General features: G+C 36.8%; 1 protein-coding gene across 8 annotated transcripts in view; it reads left to right on the top strand.

Annotated features, from left to right (window-relative positions):
* NAV3 (neuron navigator 3) overlaps positions 1–20,484 on the top strand; it is a 657,172-nt gene that overhangs the window by 361,252 nt on the left and 275,436 nt on the right. For all 8 annotated transcript variants that reach the window (XM_030819929.1, XM_030819928.1, XM_003259582.3 and 5 more), the window contains exons 2-3: positions 17,255–17,372; positions 18,021–18,073. In XM_030819929.1, coding sequence (XP_030675789.1) covers positions 17,255–17,372; positions 18,021–18,073 — 171 coding nt within the window. The remainder of the gene's footprint in view (positions 1–17,254; positions 17,373–18,020; positions 18,074–20,484) is intronic.

Genomic DNA, 20,484 nt, shown 5'->3' with positions numbered 1-20,484 from the left:
TAGTTTATTCATTTTGTCTGAAGATAGCCAATCTCTTCATATGAAATATATCATTAGTAATATGTTAGATATACCTGGATTTTAATATATTAAGGACTTGTATTCTTTGCAACTAAAATCAAACCTTTTTAAAAAATAATTAGGAGATATGTATATTTTCTTAAAACCTAAAAACAAATTTTTAGAGTTCCATTTTTAGAGTTGCATTCCATTAGCCTATCAAAGCCACCACATTGCATAGCTCTGGCTGCATCATGGACAGGGACATGTCATTGACCCTATAAGCTATCAGCCAGTCTTTACTGAGTGTCTGCTAAGTGGGAGACACCAGTATCTAGCTAATCCAAGCCAGAAATTTGAATTTATCCGCCCTGAGTTAAATCTGTTTCACTTTCAAGTCTTGCTGATTCTACTCTGCAAATATGGCTTTTCTATATCCCCATACCTTTGGTTTTCTGTATGCCTACCTCATCATCTTTCGCTCAGACTCTTTTTATAACCTTATTTTTTTTTATTTATTTACTTATTTATTTTTATTTTCTTTTAAGATGGAGTCTTATTCTTTCACTCAGGCTGGGGTGCAGTGGCGTGATCTCAGCTCATTGCAACCAACCTCTGCCTCCCTGATTCAAGCGATTCTCCTGCTGCAGCCTCCCAAGTAGCTAAGATTACAGGCATCCGCCACCACAGCCAGCTATTTTTTTTTTTTTTTGTATTTTTAGTAGCAATGGTGTTTCACCATTTTGGCCAGGCTGGTCTTGAACTCCTGACCTCAAGTTACATGCCTGCCTTGGCCTCCCAAAGTGCTGGGATTACAGGCGTGAGCCACCATGCCTGGTCTATAAACTTTATTTTTAAATGAATGATTTCATTGTTATCAGACTATTAAAATAAAATAACATGTAAAGTTCTACAGGTAAACAAACAAGAGCAGTCCTATCCCTAGCTCCTCTTCAACAAAAGGAATGAATTTCTACCCATTTAGCAGTTTCTTATGGTGATTATTTTTGTATTTCCAAGTAATTTGCTTTAATATCCTACTTCATGAAATTTAGAGGCTATCTATTGACTTTTTAGGATGATATATAAGGACTTTGCTTCTTTATAACCCCCTTCTTCTCTGTACTACGCCCAATATACCTACATTATAATTTTCAGTGAAATCTATATTGTTTTCATTATTCCCATGTAAATATTATTCACTACCAGACCAAGACTATCCTATGATTAAAGTCTCTTTCTTAAACAGAGTTTGTTGTTTTTTTCCATAGAGCTAATAATTGCCTCACTTTTTTATTGTATAATTTATGTTGACTTTATAGCTACATTTACATTTTTTTAACAGTTTCCAACAGATCTGTAAAATCTGTCCCTATACAATTTTTCTTATAATCCAATTCTCATAAAGTATATCAGTTTTATTATTTCCCTAGTGTCAACAATCCTAGAATCATGTCTCTTTGTTCCATGTAAAATGATTGCTCTCTAGATCTGTTCCATAGCAGTTAGACTGAACTTTCCTTATCATCACCTGAAAATGTCTTTCCCTCTCTCTTACATTTGGTCACCTGTTTGTTGGATTCCATTATTTTCACTTCTGATAACCGCCTTACAAGGGATGTATGAAAATAATTTTTTCTTTTAGAATGTTTTTGTATAATATATCCTTATTTTATTTTATTTATTTTATTTTATTATTATACTTTAGGTTTTAGGGTACATGTGCACAATGTGCAGGTTTCTTACATATGTATCCATGTGCCATGCTGGTTTGCTGCACCAAGTAACTCATCCTTTAGCATTAGGTATATCGCCTAATGCTATCCCTCCCCCCTCCCCCCACCCCACAACAGTCCCCAGAATGTGATGTTCCCCTTCCTGTGTCTATGAGTTCTCATTGTTCAATTCCCACCTATGAGTGAGAACATGCGGTGTTTGGTTTTTTGTCCTTGTGATAGTTTACTGAGAATGATGGTTTCCAGTTTCATCCATGTCCCTACAAAGGACATGAACTCATCATTTTTTATGGCTGCATAGTATTCCATGGTGTACATGTGCAACATTTTCTTAATCCAGTCTATCGTTGTTGGACATTTGGGTTGGTTCCAAGTCTTTGCTAGTTCTAGATCCCTGAGGAATCGCCACACTGACTTCCACAATGGTTGAACTAGTTTACAGTCCCACCAACAGTGTAAAAGTGTTCCTATTTCTCCACATCCTCTCCAGCACCTGTTGTTTCCTGACTTTTTAATGATGGCCATTCTAACTGGTGTGAGATGATGTCTCATTGTGGTTTTGATTTGCATTTCTCTGATAGCCAGTGATGATGAGCATTTTTTCATGTGTTTTTTGGCTGCATAAATGTCTTCTTTTGAGAAGTGTCTGTTCATGTCCTTCACCCACTTTTTAATGGGGTTGTTTGTTTTTTTCTTGTAAATTTGTTTGAGTTCATTGTAGATTCTGGATATTAGCCCTTTGTCAGATGAGTAGGTTGCAAAAATTTTCTCCCATTCCGTAGGTTGCCTGTTCACTCTGATGGTAGTTTCTTTTGCTGTGCAGAAGCTCTTTAATTAGATCCCATTTGTCCATTTTGGCTTTTGTTGCCATTGCTTTTGGTGTTTTAGACATGAAGTCCTTGCCCACGCCGATGTCCTGAATGGTATTGCCTAGGTTTTCTTGTAGGATTTTTATGGTTTTAGGTCTAACATGTAAGTCTTTAATCCATCTTGAATTAATTTTTGTATAAGGCGTAAGGAAGGGATCCAGTTTCAGCTTTCTACATGTGGCTAGCCAGTTTTCCCAGCATCGTTTATTAAATAGGGAATCCTTTTCCCATTGCTTTTTTTTGTCAGGTTTGTCAAAGATCAGATAGTTGTAGATATGCGGCATCATTTCTGAGGGCTCTGTTCTGTTCCATTGATCTATGTCTCTGTTGTGGTACCAGTACCATGCTGTTTTGGTTACTGTAGCCTTGTAGTATAGTTTGAAGTCAGGTAGCGTAAGCCTCCAGCTTTGTTCTTTTGGCTTAGGATTGACTTGGTGATGCGGGCTCTTTTTTTGGTTCCATATGAACTTTTAAGTAGTTTTTTCCAATTCTGTGAAGAAAGTCATTGGTAGCTTGATGGGGATAGCATTGAATCTATAAATTACCTTGGGCAGTATGACCATTTTCATGATATTGATTCTTCCTATCCATGAGCATGGAATGTTCTTCCATTTGTTTGTATCCTTTTTTATTTCACTGAGCAGTGGTTTGTAGTTCTCCTTGAAGAGGTCCTTCACATCCCCTGTAAGTTGGATTCCTAGGTATTTTATTCTCTTTGAAGCAATTGTGAATGAGAGTTCACTCATGATTTGGCTGTCTGTTTGTCTGTGATTGGTGTACAAGAATGCTTGCGATTTTTGTACATTGATTTTGTATCCTGAGACTGCTGAAGTTGCTAATCAGCTTAAGGAGATTTTGGGCTGAGACAATGGAGTTTTCTAGATATAGAATCATGTCATCTGCAAACAGGGACAATTTGACTTCCTCTTTTCCTAATTGAATACCCTTTATTTCCTTCTCCTGCCTGATTGCCCTGGCCAGAACTTCCAGCACTATGTTGAATAGGAGTGGTGAGAGAGGGCATCCCTGTCTTGTGCCAGTTTTCAAAGGGAATGCTTCCAGTTTTTGCCTATTCAGTATGATATTGGCTGTGGGTTTGTCATAGATAGCTCTTATTATTTTGAGATACATCCCATCAATACCTAATTTATTGAGAGTTTTTAGCATGAAGGGTTGTTGAATTTTGTCAAAGGCCTTTTCTGCATCTATTGAGATAATCATGTGGTTTTTGTCTTTGGTTCTGTTTAGATGCTGGATTACATTTATTGATTTGCATATGTTGAACCAGCCTTGCATCCCAGGGATGAAGCCCACTTGATTATGGTGGATAAGCTTTTTGATGTGCTGCTGGATTCGGTTTGCCAGTATTTTATTGAGGATTTTTGCATCAATGTTCATCAAGGATATTGGTCTGAAATTCTCTTTTTTGGTTATGTTTCTGCCAGGCTTTGGTATCAGGACGATGCTGGCTTCATAAAATGTGTTAGGGAGGATTCCCTCTTTTTCTATTGATTGGAATAGTTTCAGAAGGAATGGTACCAGTTCCTCCTTGTACCTCTGGTAGAATTCGGCTGTGAATCCATCAGGTCCTGGACTCTTTTTGGTTGGTAAGCTATTGATTATTGCCACAATTTCAGAGCCTGTTATTGGTCTATTCAGAGATTCAACTTCTTCCTGGTTTAGTCTTGGGAGGGTGTATTTGTCGAGGAATTTATCCATTTCTTCTACATTTTCTAGTTTATTTGCGTAGAGGTGTTTGTAGAATTCTCTGATGGTAGACTGTATTTCTGTGGGATCAGTGATGATATCCCCTTTTTCACTTTTTATTGCGTCTATTTGATTCTTCTGTCTTTTCTTCTTTATTAGTCTTGCTAGCAGTCTATCAATTTTGTTGATCTTTTCAAAAAACCAGCTCCTGGATTCATTAATTTTTGAAGGGTTTTTTGTCTCTATTTCCTTCAGTTCTGCTCTGATTTTAGTTATTTCTAGCCTTCTGCTAGCTTTTGAATGTGTTTGCTCTTGCTTTTCTAGTTCTTTTAATTGTGATGTTAGGGTGTCAATTTTGGATCTTTCCTGCTTTCTCTTGTGGGCATTTAGTGCTATAAATTTCCCTCTACACACTACTTTGAACGTGTCCCAGAGATTCTGGTATGTTGTGTCTTTGTTCTCGTTGGTTTCAAAGAACATCTTTATTTCTGCCTTCAGTTCGTTATGTACCCAATAGTCATTCAGGAGCAAGTTGTTCAGTTTCCATGTAGTTGAGCGGTTTTGAGTGAGTTTCTTAATCCTGAGTTCTAGTTTGATTGCACTGTGGTCTGAGACACAGTTTGTTATAATTTCTGTTCTTTTACATTTGCTGAGGAGAGCTTTACTTCCAACTATGTGGTCAATTTTGGAATAGGTGTGGCGTGGTGCTGAAAAAAATGCATATTCTGTTGATTTGGGGTGGAGAGTTCTGTAGATGTCTGTTAGGTCCACTTTGTGCAGAGCTGAGTTCAATTCCTGGATATCCTTGTTAACTTTCTGTCTCATTGATCTGTCTAATGTTGACAGTGGGGTGTTAAAATCTCCCATTATTATTGTGTGGGAGTTTAAGTCCTTTTGTAGGTCACTCAGGACTTGGTTTATGAATCTTGGGTGCTCCTGTGTTGGATGCATATATATTTAGGATAGTTAGCTCTTCTTGTTGAATTGATCCCTTTACCATTATGTAATGGCCTTCTTTGTCTCTTTTTATCTTTGTTGGTTTAAAGTCTGTTTTATCAGAGACTAGGATTGCAACCCCTGCCTTTTTTTGTTTTCCATTTGCTTGATAGATCTTCCTCCATCCCTTTATTTTGAGTCTATATTTGTCTCTGCACGTGAGATGGGTTTCCTGAATACAGCACACTGATGGGTCTTGACTCCTTATCCAGTTTGCCAGTCTGTGTCTTTTAATTGGAGCATTTAGCCCATTCACATTTAAAGTTAATATTGTTATGTGTGAATGTGATCCTGTCATTATGATGTTAGTTGGTTATTTTGCTCGTTAGTTGATGCAGTTTCTTCTTAGCCTCGATGGTCTTTACAATTTGGCATGTTTTTGCAGTGGCTGGTACTGGTTGTTCCTTTCCATGTTTAGTGGTTCCTTCAGGAGCTCTTTTAGGGCAGGCCTGGTGTTGACAAAATCACTCAGCATTTGCTTGTCTGTAAAGTATTTTGTTTCTCCTTCACTTATGAAGCTTAGTTTGGCTGGATATGAAATTCTGGGTTGAAAATTATTTTCTTTAAGAATGTTGAATATCGGCCCCCAATCTCTTCTGGCTTGTAGAATTTCTGCTGAGAGATCAGCTGTTAGTCTGATGGGCTTCCCTTTGTGGGTAACCCGACCTTTCTCTCTGGCTGCCCTTAACATTTTTTCCTTCATTTCAACTTTGGTGAATCTGACAATTATGTGTCTTGGAGTTGCTCTTCTCAAGGAGTATCTTTGTGGTGTTCTCTGTATTTCCTGAATCTGAATGTTGGCCTGCCTTGCTAGATTGGGGAAATTCTCCTGGATAATATATTGCAGAGTGTTTTCCAACTTGGTTCCATTCTCCCCGTCATTTTTAGGTACACCAATCAGACGTAGGTTTGGTCTTTTCACATAGTCCCAAATTTCTTGGAGGCTTTGTTCGTTTCTTTTTATTCTTTTTTCTCTAAACTTCCCTTCTCACTTCATTTCATTCATTTCATCTTCCATCACTGATACCCTTTCTTCCAGTTGATCACATCAGCTACTGAGGCTTCTGCAATCTTCATGTAGTTCTCAGAACTTGGCTTTCAGCTCCATCAGCTCCTTTAAGCCCTTCTCTTCATTGGTTATTCTAGTTATCCATTCGTCTAATTTTTTTTCAAAGTTTTTAACTTCTTTGCTATTGTTTTGAATTTCCTCCCGTAGCTCAGAGTAGTTTGATCATCTGAAGCCTTCTTCTCTCAACTTGTCAGTGATTCTCCATCCAGCTTTGTTCCGTTGCTGGTGAGGAACTGTGTTCCTTTGGAGGAGGAGAGGTGCTCTGCTTTTTAGAGTTTCCAGTTTTTCTGCTCTGTTTTTTCCCCATCTCTGTGGTTTTATCTACTTTTGTCTTTGATGATGGTGATGTACAGATGGGTTTTTGGTGTGGATGTCCTTTCTGTTTGTTAGTTTTCCTTCTACCAGACAGGACCCTCAGCTGCAGGTCTGTTGGAGTTTGCTAGAGGTCCACTCCAGACCCTGTTTGGCTGGGTATACTGAACAGCGGGTTTTCGTGAGACCGCAAATTCAGCTGTCTGATCGTTCCTCTGGAAGTTTTGTCTCAGAGGAGTACCTGGCCGAGTGAGGTGTCAGTCTGTCCCTACTGGGGGGTGCCTCCCCGTTAGGCTGTTCGGGGGTAAGGGACCCACTTTAAGAGGCAGTCTGTCCGTTCTCAGATCTCCAGCTGCATGCTGGGAGAACCACCACTCTCTTCAAAGCTGTCAGACAGGGACATTTAAGTCTGCAGAGGTTCCTGCTGAATTTTTGTTTGTCTGTGCTCTGCCCCCAGAGGTGGAGCCTACAGAGGCAGGCAGGCCTCCTTGAGCTGTGGTGGGCTCCACCCAGTTCGAGCTTCCTGGCTGCTTTGTTTACCTAAGCAAGCCTGGGCAATGGTGAGCACCCCTCCCCCAGCCTGGCTGCTGCCTTGCAGTTTGATCTCAGACTGCTGTCCTAGCAATTGGCGAGACTCCGTGGGCATAGGACCCTCCGAGCCAGGTGCGGGACACAATCTCCTGGTGTGCCGTTTTCCAAGCCCGTTGGAAAGGCGCAGTATTAGGGTGGGACTGACCCGATTTTCCAGGTGCTGTCTGTTACCCCTTTCTTTGACTAGGAAAGGGAACTCCCTGATCCCTTGCGCTTCCCGAGCGAGGCAATGCCTCGCCCTGCTTCGGCTCGCGCACAGTGTGCTGCACCGACTGTCCTGCACCGTTTGGCACTCCCTAGTGAGATGAACCCGGTACCTCAAATGGAAATGCAGAAATCACCTGTCTTCTGTGTCGCTCATGCTGGGAGCTGTAGACCGGAGCTGTTCCTATTTGGTCATCTTGGCTCCACCCCCTATATCCTTATTTTATTATCCCAACTGTTGGAAAGTTTGTCTAGGCTTAGAATTTGAGATTGAAAATCAATTTCCTCCAGAATTTCATAGGAATTTCTCTATATCTTCTAGTTGCAATGTCACTGTAGAGACTTGTGATGTCATTATAATTTCTGATCCTTTGAAGGTAACTTGAACTTTTAAAATTTGTTTATTTGTACCCCACCCTCCTGAAGCTTTTAGAATATTCTTTTTATCCCTGATATTGTTATCAATTTTTATCTTCTTAATTGTGATGAACACTTTGAAAATTCTTTCCTATAATTTTTTTCTCATCTTATTTTTTGGAACTGGTATTTTTTGACATTTGACTTACTGAATCCTCTAATATGACTGTATTTTTCTATTATTGCTCATCCTTTTCAATTTTGATCTCCTTCCAATAAACCTTCTCAATTTATCCTTCCAGCCTTTTAACTTTAAAAAGTCAATCATAGTTTTAGTTTACCATACTTCTACTTAATCCCTAGATCTTCAAATATATGTGTGTGTATTTGTGTGTGTGTGGGTGTAAGTGTGCATGCGTGCATGTGTGTGTATGTATCATTCATTTTCTTCTGCATCCTCTGAGGAATGCAACTTTTCATTTCTAGCCCAGGGTATTAATTTTAATTTCCGTGAAGTTCACTTATGCTTCGGCTTTGTCTGTACTTTATCCTGGCTTCTTTTTATCTGTCTATTTTGGTATCTCCATTCTATTTCAGATAATTCTATGAAATCCCTGGTAAACCTCAATTCTTTGTATCAAGCATGAGATAATAAAAATCTACTTGGAAGTGGCCAGGCGTAGTGGTTCACACCTGTAATCCCAGCACTTTGGGAGGTCCAGGAGGGTGGATCACAAGGTCAGGAGATCGAGACCATCCTGGCTAACACGATGAAACCCCATCTCTACTAAAAATACAAAAAATTAGCCGGGCCTGGTGGCAGGGGCCTGTAGTCCCAGCTACTCAGGAGGCTGAGGCAGGAGAATGACATGAACCTGGGAGGCGGAGGTTGCAGTGAGCTGAGATCGTGCCACTGCACTCCAGCCTGGGCGACAGAGTGAGACTCCATCTCAAATAATAATAATAAATAATAATGATAATCTACTTGGAAGCTATTTGTGTGTGTGTGTGTGTGCATGCACATAATTGTTAATGTCTTTTGTGATTCATTATAGGCCATCCTATAATGATGGCCAGCTGATTAGTTCACTGGGTACCATGAATGTCAGTATCTGTTGATCTTAGGGATGATCATTTTTGTCAAAGACAGATTCTTTAAATCTGACTGGAGTGAGGGTGGAGGATATGAAATCCTATATTCCTGAAGGAGAGGGTGCCTGGGAAGTGAAGTCAGTTGCTGGGGTCTCAACATAAGTATACATAATTTTATTTAATCCTTTTGTTTACATTTCCATGCCTTTACCTTTTGTCTTTCTGATAACCCTAAGTCCAGATTTTCCCTAAAATATGTCCTGGCTTTTGATGCGAGAATGGATAGGCCGGCTGTAATATAACTCTTGAATTTGGTTCATCCTACCTTCCATTGGATCTGATGCTCATACTTTCTGAGCCATTGTGGGGTTCTGTGGGAAAATCTGTTTGCATTACTCTGTCTCCCTCTGCAGGCTTCTCTGGGTCTATCTTCCTTTACTACTCTGCTACCTGTGTATCATTCTTTCATCTGCCTTCCGTACTCATATACTGTGGTCATGGAAGATGGAATTTGAGTTAAGATTTTTTGTTCTTGCTGTCCTGTGGGCAATTTCTTAGTAAATACAGAGCAGAAAACTATTTTATCATCTAGAATACAGAAGTCTTGTAAGTAATCTCTCTTTACTTTCTTGACTCTAAACTTGACTCTAAACTCCATAGCTGCACTCAAGTTCAAGTTTAGTAACAGCAGCATGGCTGTCATTTTCATGTTCCCTACATGAAAATAAACTTTCACCTAAAAATCTTAATAAAGCCTTCTTAGCTTTAGATACTATTGCTTTTTGTCCAAACCTTACCTGATTCCTGGCCTCTTCCTCTAGTCTTTCCATGTACTCCTTCCCCATGCTCTGGCCAAATAGAATTATTCAAAATTATCTGAAATCATGAGGCTATTTCATAGCTCTGTTCCTTTGTAGATGTAATTATTTCTGCATATTCTGCATGGAATGTGCTTTCCCCTTCTTTCTGGTTGTCGAAGCTCATCCTTTTATGTGTCATTTCTCAATCATCATTCTTCTGTAACCTTCATAGTTATGTTTTACTTTTTTTGCTATTTTTGTTTAAACTAATTTTCTCTTAAAAATGGAATAAATTGACTTCATAAGGGACCTTTTTTTCTGAATTTAAGTGGGAGCTATTTTGTGATTTTTACTAAGATGTTAAATTACTTGATCAGATTTGCATTTTAAAGCAATCACTAGCTGTAGTGTATAGAATAGTATAATACTTAGCCTGCCTGCACTCAGAAACTGTTTATAGGACTGTTAGAGCAATTGGGTGAGAGATGATGAGTAGTGACCCAGGGCAATGATAGTAGCAATGAAGGAGTGGAAGGGTCAAGAGATGTTAAGGAGATAAAATTAACAGCACGGGGTCAGAGATTGAATGAGAATGAAAGAAAAATGTAAAAGGAAATTATCAGACTTCACTTTATGTTTACTTTATAATTTACTTGCCTTCATAGACCATCCACTGATCTTATGGGGTAGTCAACTCATTAATATTCACTTTTAAATCAAACTCCAAAGTTGAGATTTTTGAAAAACTTCATACAGTGTCAGCTTTAACCTTGGTATGAATATTGAGGTGAACTATCTATACAGACTGCGGTGAACTAGCTAGATGGCGAATGTATTACATATATTGTGATGATATGATGTTACCCAAAACTTTTAATGGATTCAGTTCATAATTGTACCACACGAGCTATTGAGATTTCTAGAAGGCCTGCAAGAGTCATGAGATTGGACTCATTCACAAATCTTTTGGTCATATCCCTTCTGTAACAACAACTGCAGATCCAGTGTGTGATCAACTTTTCAAAACGTCTAAAAGTAGTATGTACTGTGTCTTAATCCCACACTGTCATTTTGCAACCTTCTTTGTCCAATGTTGCCTACCAGTTTTGAATTTTTGAGTCTTAAAACTGTGGTGTACAAAATTATATCTTTGAAAAAATATATAACTTCACCTTTTAAGCCTCTTTCTCTGTATAGTAGGAGAAAATGTATTTCTCTCAATTCAAAGTAACATAATCACTTTCGGTTTAAAACTCAGTGTTTGAGGACCAGGCTCATTCAGTTCCAGATTCTTCCTTTTCTTTCTGCAGTGATAGCCTGGGGAGGGTTGTTGATTGTGGTTACTTATTATCATGGCACCAGGGGTGACACAGCTTGCTCACTGCCATTGCTACCCACCAAGGCTGCTGTCTGATGTGTGCCCAAAGGTAGGATGCTTGTCACTCATAACTTTAGTTATTTTAACCTATCCTCACATCTTCTGTGCCCTTCTTGCTTTTCTGTACCAGCTCTATGCATCCTTCCTGTCCTGATTTCAAGTGCTCTCTAGGATCACTTCTTTCTTCCAGAAAATTCCATATGGCTCTTGGGGGATTAGAAAAAAAATGTATGCTTTCCTTTACTGTTGTGGTCAATGTTGTCCTTTGTGATTCCATTCGCAGGTCCGAATGCTACTTTGAAACTCAGTCCAGAGAGGTAACCTCTTCAGTCTGTTCTAGGGTTCCTTTTCCTTCCAGTTCGCTTCCCTATACTAGTTTTTCTTTTTGTGGGAAAAACACTTACCTCACTGATCACCCTTCCCTAAGATATGATTTCTGGTTGCACTTTATATGCTTAGTCTTTTGCTGCTTTTTAAGATGTAGAAGTCCAGTTATTATCATAGAAACCCTTGGTCTTCAACACAATTCCTGTTATGGCTTAGAAGAACCTATTTAACTTTACAAAGCCAGTAATTTGAATATACCAGGGAGCAGTGCTTATAGAAATGTAATGCTACTGCTTGAATGTTGAAGGCAAACAGTAATGTTTTAAATAAGTACAGGGTTAAAATTAGCTCAGCTAATATTTTTAAAACCTCTGATTATATTCATAATATTTTCTAATCAGGTTACAGATTAGTGTGTTTTTATTCAAACAGACTTTTAACTTCAATGAAGAGGCAGTCTTTCCCCTGTCACTTCTCCCTACTTCTTCGATTATTTAGGATTCCTTAAAAATAAGTTACTTTATCCCATTGAAACACATCTACCTCTGTGTAGTGTATGGAATAACAAAAATAGTTATAATTATTTTTATATAACTGAGTGGTAGGTTACTTATACAATATTAACCAAATGCTAAAATAAATAATTTTTTAAAATGTAGGAGCAGCTTGCTGTGACAGACAAAGATAGTATGTAATACTGTCAGTAGTAAAAAAAAAAATCACGAATGTTTAGGACTTAAAGGAAAATCAGAGTAGATCTTTTTCTGATGTTGTTTCTTCATAGCAGGTTCACTGCTCAAAAGAAATATGGTATCATATATGTTGCCTTCTATTTCATCCTCATATTTATAGTGAAAAATGAGCACTGTGAGAGAAATATCATAGAGGCAAATGATGCAGCTACAAGGTCATTACAACTTCCTGCAATTTTCCTTAATTAGTTAGGTAAACTATATTTGGATGAATATCTACGATTTAAGAGTTTAACAATAATAATGGTTTACAATATTAATAAAATTCTCATGGTTAATGGAAATGTATTTCATATTAAAGCAGTGAGCTACTAATAATAATATTTAACATGTAGCAAATACATATTTTAAGTGAAAGTCCATATTCCAAAGTATAAATTCATTAAATCCTCACAATAATTCCATCGGTTGAGGTATTAGTCTGTTTTCACACTGCTATAAAGACGTATCTGAGACTGGGTAATTTATAAGGAAAAGAGGTTTAATAGACTCACAGTTCTGCAGGCTCCAAAGGTAGCATGGCTCGGGAGGCCTCAGGAAACTTACAGTCACAGTGGAAGGTGAAGGAGAAGCAAGCTCATTTTACGTGGTGGGATCCAGAGGAAGAGAGAGAGCCAAGGGGGATGTGCTATGCACTTTCAAAAAAACCAGATCTCATGAGAACTCTATCAGAACAGCAAGGGGAGAAGTCTGCCCCCAAGATTCAGTCACCTCCCGCCAGGCCCCTCCTCCAATACTGGGAATTACAATTCGACATGAGACTTGGGTGGGGACACAGAGCCAAACTGTATCAGTAGGTTATAATATTATTGCCATTTTACAGATGAGAATACTGTGGAATTTAGAGAAAATAAATGTTCAATCCAAGTCTGCACGAATATTAAGTGGCAGAGCAGACATTCCAACAATGTGAATTGTTCCTCAAAGAATACATGCTATTGCATAATAGGCCCAAAAATTCATACTGATAAATGTAAAATATACCATGATACCTTTGATTTTTATCACTTTTAATTATGGTAAATGAATGATTATGCGTGCAATTGTACTAGAATTTCTAAGTAGCCCTCTTGTAAATGCAATCTCACTAATTCTTCTGAATTTCTTGAGATAAAATTATTAGATGGGATGATATTTATATTCATCACGTTGAAGTTCATCGAAACTGTTGAAGAAGACTGGCTTCAGATGTCTAGTGATAAATCATATTGGAAGCTTTAGCCAGAACATTCACGATTAAAATCCTCAATGACCCTTTTACAAAAATTACCAAATACTGAATTATGAGTAGTTTGATATTGTTCCCAATTATACCAATTTCTTCACTAAAAAAACTATAATTAATTCATAGCATAAGCCTGCAAAATACGTTACTGCACATTTTGTAACTCATTCAGCTGAAACTAAAAGGTTAAATACTGTGATTATTATTTTTGTGATAATGAACCGAGGGCGATTTTGGAGTTCAAATACAATTTCAGGACCTGATTTAACCATCCTGTTGTATCTATTTAAAGATCACATTCTAATGACAGTTGACAAGATTGTTTGTATTCTCTCTCATCACAGCATTACAGTAAATTTATTGATGAGTTTTAAATACATTTATATACCATGTGTCCTTTGCTTGAAGTCTCCTTAAAGACACAACTCATTTTTCCACCTTTTTATTCAGCTTACACATATACAATTTTGAAAGAGAGAAGTACGTTTGTATATAATATTTTACAATATATTTACATGTTACTTTGTAATTTTTGAAATATTTCACCATCTAGGTTATAATATCCTTTTGGAAGGCACTGGTTTTCCCTCTCTTGTCATTTCCTTGGAGGGTCTCAAGTATCTTTTACGTATGGAAGACACAGCTGTTTATTAGAAGGAACAAATAAAGTGTACAGCAATTATTTTTAAATTTGCATTAAATTTCTTTATATAGTCATTGCTCTCACTGATTGCAGCTGAAGTTAGAACTGTGGCCTGAGCAAAGTTTCAGATATTAGAGATGCTGGACATATCAAAGCCCTTAAGCTTGGGATTCCTCTGGAAGAAATTCTGGATCAAACAAAAAATGATTTGTGAGCTAAAACACAGGTATTACCAACAAGGTACCTTGAAGCCAACTAGCTGGCCTCCCATTTGTTTTCTCACCTAAGTCCCAGGATGAATTTGGATAAAGGCTAAGGAACCATTGACATGCATTTGGAGAATGAAAGTATTCTTATTTTCACTTTCAGTTCATATCATTTTGTTTTTTATTTAAACAAATATTTGTGTATAATTAATGTCATCATAAAACAAAACCAATGCAATACAGTTTGATGGAAGTGGTGTCACAGTAGAGACATTACAGGCCTGGATGAGAATATGACAGCCTTAATCTTTTATTTAGATTTCCCTGAGTTCAGATGGCAAACAGATTCACAACACCTGTGAATTTCAAGGCAGGCAGAGTTAGTGATAGGAGTAGTGTCAGAAGCAATTACTACAATTTCTTTAGTTTTCTGATGCCAGCCTTCTCAATTTTCTTAACCTTTGTGAAATTATAACTTTAACAAGTATTTGTTGGAAAGCTATCACAGCAAAATAAAACTAGATGCCATGTGATGATAATAATAGCAAGCATGTTTTTTCATGACTAGCTTTGTGACAGATGCTTTACAAGTGCTGTCTTATTTAGTCCTGGCACAATCCTATAATGTAAGTATTATCTTTCTCCTTGTTTTACAACAAGACTTTTTTTTACAAGAGGAATCTGAAGGTTAAGTAACTTGTCCAGGGTTCCACTGGTAGTAAGTGGTCTCGAGTCAGATCTGTCTGACTCCAGAACTCATTCTCCTCACCCTTGTGAATCCTTTTTCATTCCATGGCCCCACTCTTTGCATATCGACAGATCAGCACAACTCAAGTCTGACTGAACCTGAAGTTTCTACTAGAAGGCCAAAACAATTCTATCATTTAAATGATGTGTTAAGAAGGGGAGAGTGCTCAATGTTTTAAATTCTAAACAGTATAAAATCCTTCCAAAAAATATATGATCATACGAATATAATCAAATCTTAACTGAGAAAAATTATTACCAAATAAAAGCATCTACCTAAAAATCATGTATTTGTGTGCCAATTCAGGAGACAGTTATGCAAGTAATTTTTCTTACCCTTCAATATCTTCAACATAGAGATCATGGATATTAATAAAAGGAGATGCAATTTTGCTCTCACATATATTTTTCTTACGCAATGGGATGCCTCCAATTGTTTATGTCTTTCAAGAAACTTAATCACCACCAGATATGTATTAGTCTTCTGATGCCAGTAGGACTAATTTGTATTTTCTAATAGAAAGGAACACTTTTTCTTCTGTGTTGTAATCTTGTGATATTTAGACCCAAGATTCATTCAGAACACTTAGCAGCCCCATTTCTAGGTTTTTGCCATATAACAACACTAGCACATGAGTTCAGAAAGGTACATATATCAGACTGTCTCTTGCGACTTTAGATATAATAGAAACACATTTAAACAAGTCAAATATCTATCAACTGGGGGATTGATATATATAATGCAATATTAAAAATAGATGAACATACATGAAATGGCTGTTAAAAAAGCTGTTAAAATATTGTTACATATAAATTTGAAACTGCAAAATAATATGTAAAATTTGAACCAAATTTGGTTAAAAATGTCATCTCGTGTGTGTGTGTGTGTGTGTGTGTTCTGTGGTGTAGTGTGAAGTGGGGTGTACACACAATTCTAGAACTCTTCATACCAAATTATTCAAAAATGGACAGGGTTGAAAGTTGTGGGGAGACTTTCACTTTTTAGTTTCTATACTTCTGATTTATTATTTTTACTTTTTTAAATGTGAATTTGCTTTGTTGGAAATGTTTAAAAAGTTTTTAACATGCTTGGCATTTAGTGTTCGTGACTATAAAATGCAACTTACCTTTTCAGCCTAATTTTCCCTAATTTTAGACATTCTGCCTCAATTACAGATTTTGCGGCTGTGTCCTAGATTTCTTTGCCTGTCGGCTTTTCTGTGTGTCATACCCACTGCAAGGAAGGTCCTTCTCCTCACTTCTCATGCTTAGGTTCTGTGTTATTTCCAGTTCTAATTCCAGTGCTTCTAAGAATAATTTTAACAAGCATATTTCTTATTTTCTTTCTTCTATTCTCATTTCAAATATTTCATTTTTCTGTTACATCACATCATAGTCTGCCTTGTAATAAATCCACTAATATATGCATATGTACCACCCATGAAGCTGAAATCTTCATGCTTATTTTTCCCTTACAATTAGTAAGTATTCTGTTCAATTGAAAAAATTAACAGTTTTATTTTTGTAAACTTTTTGTAGAGTTTCAGCTTTTCTGTATATCATGATCTGCTGTTGAAGAGACACCTGTGTTCTATGTTAAATTGTCAATTTTGTGCCTTACAATCCACTTCTGAATTCTACATTGTAATTTCTGTGTAATAACTCCATTTGCTGCCTCTATTCTCTCATATAAACACATTTCAAGAGGCTTAAATGGAAGATGATAATCCAAATAAAATATCTTAGGAAGGTATTTGTAATTATCTCATAAAATGATGCCAAAATCTTGTCACATACAGTATCTCACATGACAAATTCAATAGTCTTCTCAGAGAAACACAATTTTTTATAGTAATGTTTCTATGTAAATCAGTCCAGGTGGGTTTCTTTTACATGAACAGGCAAGATTGTTTTCAAAATGATAGAAACAATAAAGAGAGAGAAAACCCAAACTGATTTGCAACGGGAGTTTCCTCAGTAGTCATCCCGGAGGGAAGTTTTGCTTTGTCACAAGTGACTAGCCCTTAATTTTGAGAGTGAATCATCCCCTTTGAAATGAGAGATAAGTCAGGGAAAGAGCTGTTTAAAAATTACTTTACAACTATTTCCTTTAGAGCTATGACTTCTTAAACTGGAATGTGATCCAGAATAGCTTCCCTTTGAATCCCACATTTGTCTTCAGCATTTTATTGTCTCTCTTTTCCCTCACCCCATCTCACTTTTTCCTTCTCTCTGTTCAACAGATTTACACTGACTGGGCCAACCACTACCTAGCAAAATCGGGCCATAAGCGGCTGATCAAGGACTTGCAACAAGACATTGCAGATGGAGTACTCCTAGCAGAAATCATCCAGATTATTGGTAAGCCCTTCCTTCTGAAAGAAAGCATGAAAGTCTCTGCTCCCATCTCTTTGGTAAAGCACAACTTAAGTTAAGCACCTTACCGAACTGGTCCATGTGTCTCTGAGATTCATGTAGCTCTCCCCTGATTTAATTAAAATGTTTATATGAGGATGTTTGAAAAAGGCAGTTTGGCCATACTTTTAAATAACTAGAACTGTATCTTTATATACATAAACTTGCTAACCTTTATTGAATCATTTGAATTGAACTGTCCGAAATGAATGCTTTATTAAACCATATGTCTCCCATGTGTGTAGTTCGTTAGCTGGAGCAACTCGTACACTCTGAGATGCCTTGAAACTGTATCCTGATCCAGCAGGGACAATTGTGAAAGGTTTCATGTCAGCAATCATTTGGCACAGGCTAAAGAATTAGCAGCAACTTCCTTCTCACTCATTTTTTTTTTTTTTTTGCCTGATTTGTGCATATAGAATTGGCGGCTGTTAATAAGTGTGTCTTCTTGTACACTGCTTGGAAGACAGAATATATGTAGCAGGAGCATTTTTGCTTGGTATTTTTTTTTCCTGTTTTCGTGAGTGTGTTTCACTTCATTGCTTAAGCATGTCGTTCTTTTTTTCTCTCTTTTATTTTATCTCTTGGCTTTAGCAAATGAAAAAGTTGAAGATATCAATGGATGTCCTAGAAGTCAGTCTCAGATGGTAAGAATCATATTTATTCTCAATATATAATGCTGATCTTCACTTCCAGAATTAATTGCATTTGTAAATGGATTTTTTTTTCTGCATGTCTTCCTGCTTAAGAAACCATTTGATCCCATTCTCTCATATGTATTTTTGTGGGTTCAATTTAGGCACATCAACATCATTAAGTGACTCCTATATACACATGACATATTTCCAGATGTCTTATTAGATCCTTGACTTTTTTTTTGTTCTGCCGTGCTGTATAATTTAATTTAACACTGGTCTTAATGGTAGTAAATTTCATTTCTACTTTTAAGTGGATTATTTCTGTCTGAACAACTGGCTTAAAGAACAGGCCTTGCCATGTGCATTTTAAAATATATAAATAGTATTTTCTTTGTTCATAACAAAGTCCAATGTAAACACATGGACTCTTCAACACTTCTGGAAATAGTTCTCAAGGCATGCTGCTGTAAGTTTGGTGAGCAGTGAATGATTTTGAGATATGATTCGTAGTCTCTTCCAGAAAGCCTTCAGCCTGGATATCTGCCTCTTTCCTAGCTATCTCTTATCTTTATCGACCAGTAAAAACTTAAAGTTTTATAATAAAGTCAAAGAGTAATAAACTACAGAGATAAAAATATGTTTCTTAATTAAAAAGCCACAACTTAGTTTTATAGGAAAACCTGAAATATAAAATGCCTTAACTAAAGTTACATCAAGCAGATATAATCAGGAATGACAGCCAAAATCCACAAGATGAAGCTTTCTCCAAAACTCTTCAGCACAGAATAGGCATTTTAAATGAATTTAATGAGTTCTTAGTTGTCAGAAACTTGGAAGAATAAAAAAATCTATAAACTTTTAAAATCTACTGACCTACTTTACTTAATGTCAGAAAACTGAAATCCAAAATAATAAACATAATTTATTTTTAAAAGTGATTAACTGTCATGTCTATTTTTAAAATAATTGGTCAGATGTGGTGGCTCACACCTGTAATCCCAGCATTTTGGGATGCCAAGGTGGGTGGATGACCTGAGGTCGGGAGTTCGAGACCAGCCTGACCAACATGGAGAAACCCTGTCTCTACTAAAATTACAAAATTAGCCAGGTGTGGTGGCGCATGCCTATAATCCCAGCTACTCGGGAGGCTGAGGCGGGAGAATCGCTTGAACCAGGGAGGCCTAGGTTATGGTGAGCCAGGATCATGCCATTGCACTCCAGCCTGGGCAATAAGAGCAAAACTCCGTCTCAAATAAATAAATAAATAAATAAAATAATCAAATGAAACAATAAAATAAATAAATAAAAAATAATTACTTCCAGGACCTATTATAATGTCATGAACTCTGTGTATATGGTTGTGAAAAAAATCACTGTAAAAGAAAGGATTTCTATACAATCCTTCGGTTTTAAGGAAACTTCCTGATCTGATTACTCTAAGTGACTCTGTGGGAATTAATTACAGTTGTTTTCTGAGGTTTTACTGTGAACAAGCCAAATCAGAAGACATTTAGACCCTGATACAGTAATAAGCTGTGTGATGTTGAGAAAAATATGTAACTTCTTTGAGCCTCAGCTTTCTCATCTGTAAAATGAATCTTAATTAGAATGTGACAATGAGATACGTATGTTATTATGCAATGCAGAATAGTATTGCTACAAACTTTGTAAAGGACACATGCATGGATTAACACCTGTTAAAAGATTTTTAAGGCTTTCAATTAAAAAGCTCAACAGTCCCCTGAAACCATAATTATGTTTCTTAAACCCAACATGGTTGCTTTTGATTTCATTATTTTTACCAATGAAGAGGTGTTGAATAATATTAAACATTTTAAGTCTAGAAACTCTCACCTACTTGGCTACCATTCCAATTTGATTCTGGTATTACAGAGAATTCAATAAACAGGGAAGCTTATACTCAGTGATGGAAAAAAAATTTCCAAAGCTCATAACAATGGTTAATAGAGGTGCTGTTTTTACCTATTTATCTGAAACAGCTGTTCCTAGAGAGTCTACAGATCTGTGAAAAGATTTTCTTGAGTTTCAGACTCTGTTAATTTTTTTATTACTTCTTATTCCTGTTAACTGCAAAATATCATGTTACAGATATTATGCAAGTTATGTTGATATTTCCACTTCTGATTAAAACAAAATAGAAAGGCCAAAGTCTGAGAAATGCAAATGCCATCAAAAAGGTAGTTTATTCAGCCAAAAAGCATTAGTTGGAATCATATCAAATATTGACTAAGAATGACTTAGATCCTCATTTCTTTAAGATGTGGTTGAATTTTGAATCTGAAGTTGGCATGCCTTCAATATCTTGATTCAGAAAAATACATATGAAATAAATGTAACTGTTTTTGGTTGAATTATTTTTGCCTGTGTTCTTAAGAATTTGTGTAAGAACTATTAGTGAA

This window comes from Nomascus leucogenys, chromosome 10 (genome assembly GCF_006542625.1).
Source record: "Nomascus leucogenys isolate Asia chromosome 10, Asia_NLE_v1, whole genome shotgun sequence".
In the NCBI taxonomy this organism is placed as follows: Eukaryota; Metazoa; Chordata; class Mammalia; order Primates; family Hylobatidae; genus Nomascus; species Nomascus leucogenys.
This window is presented reverse-complemented; position numbering and strand designations above follow the sequence as displayed.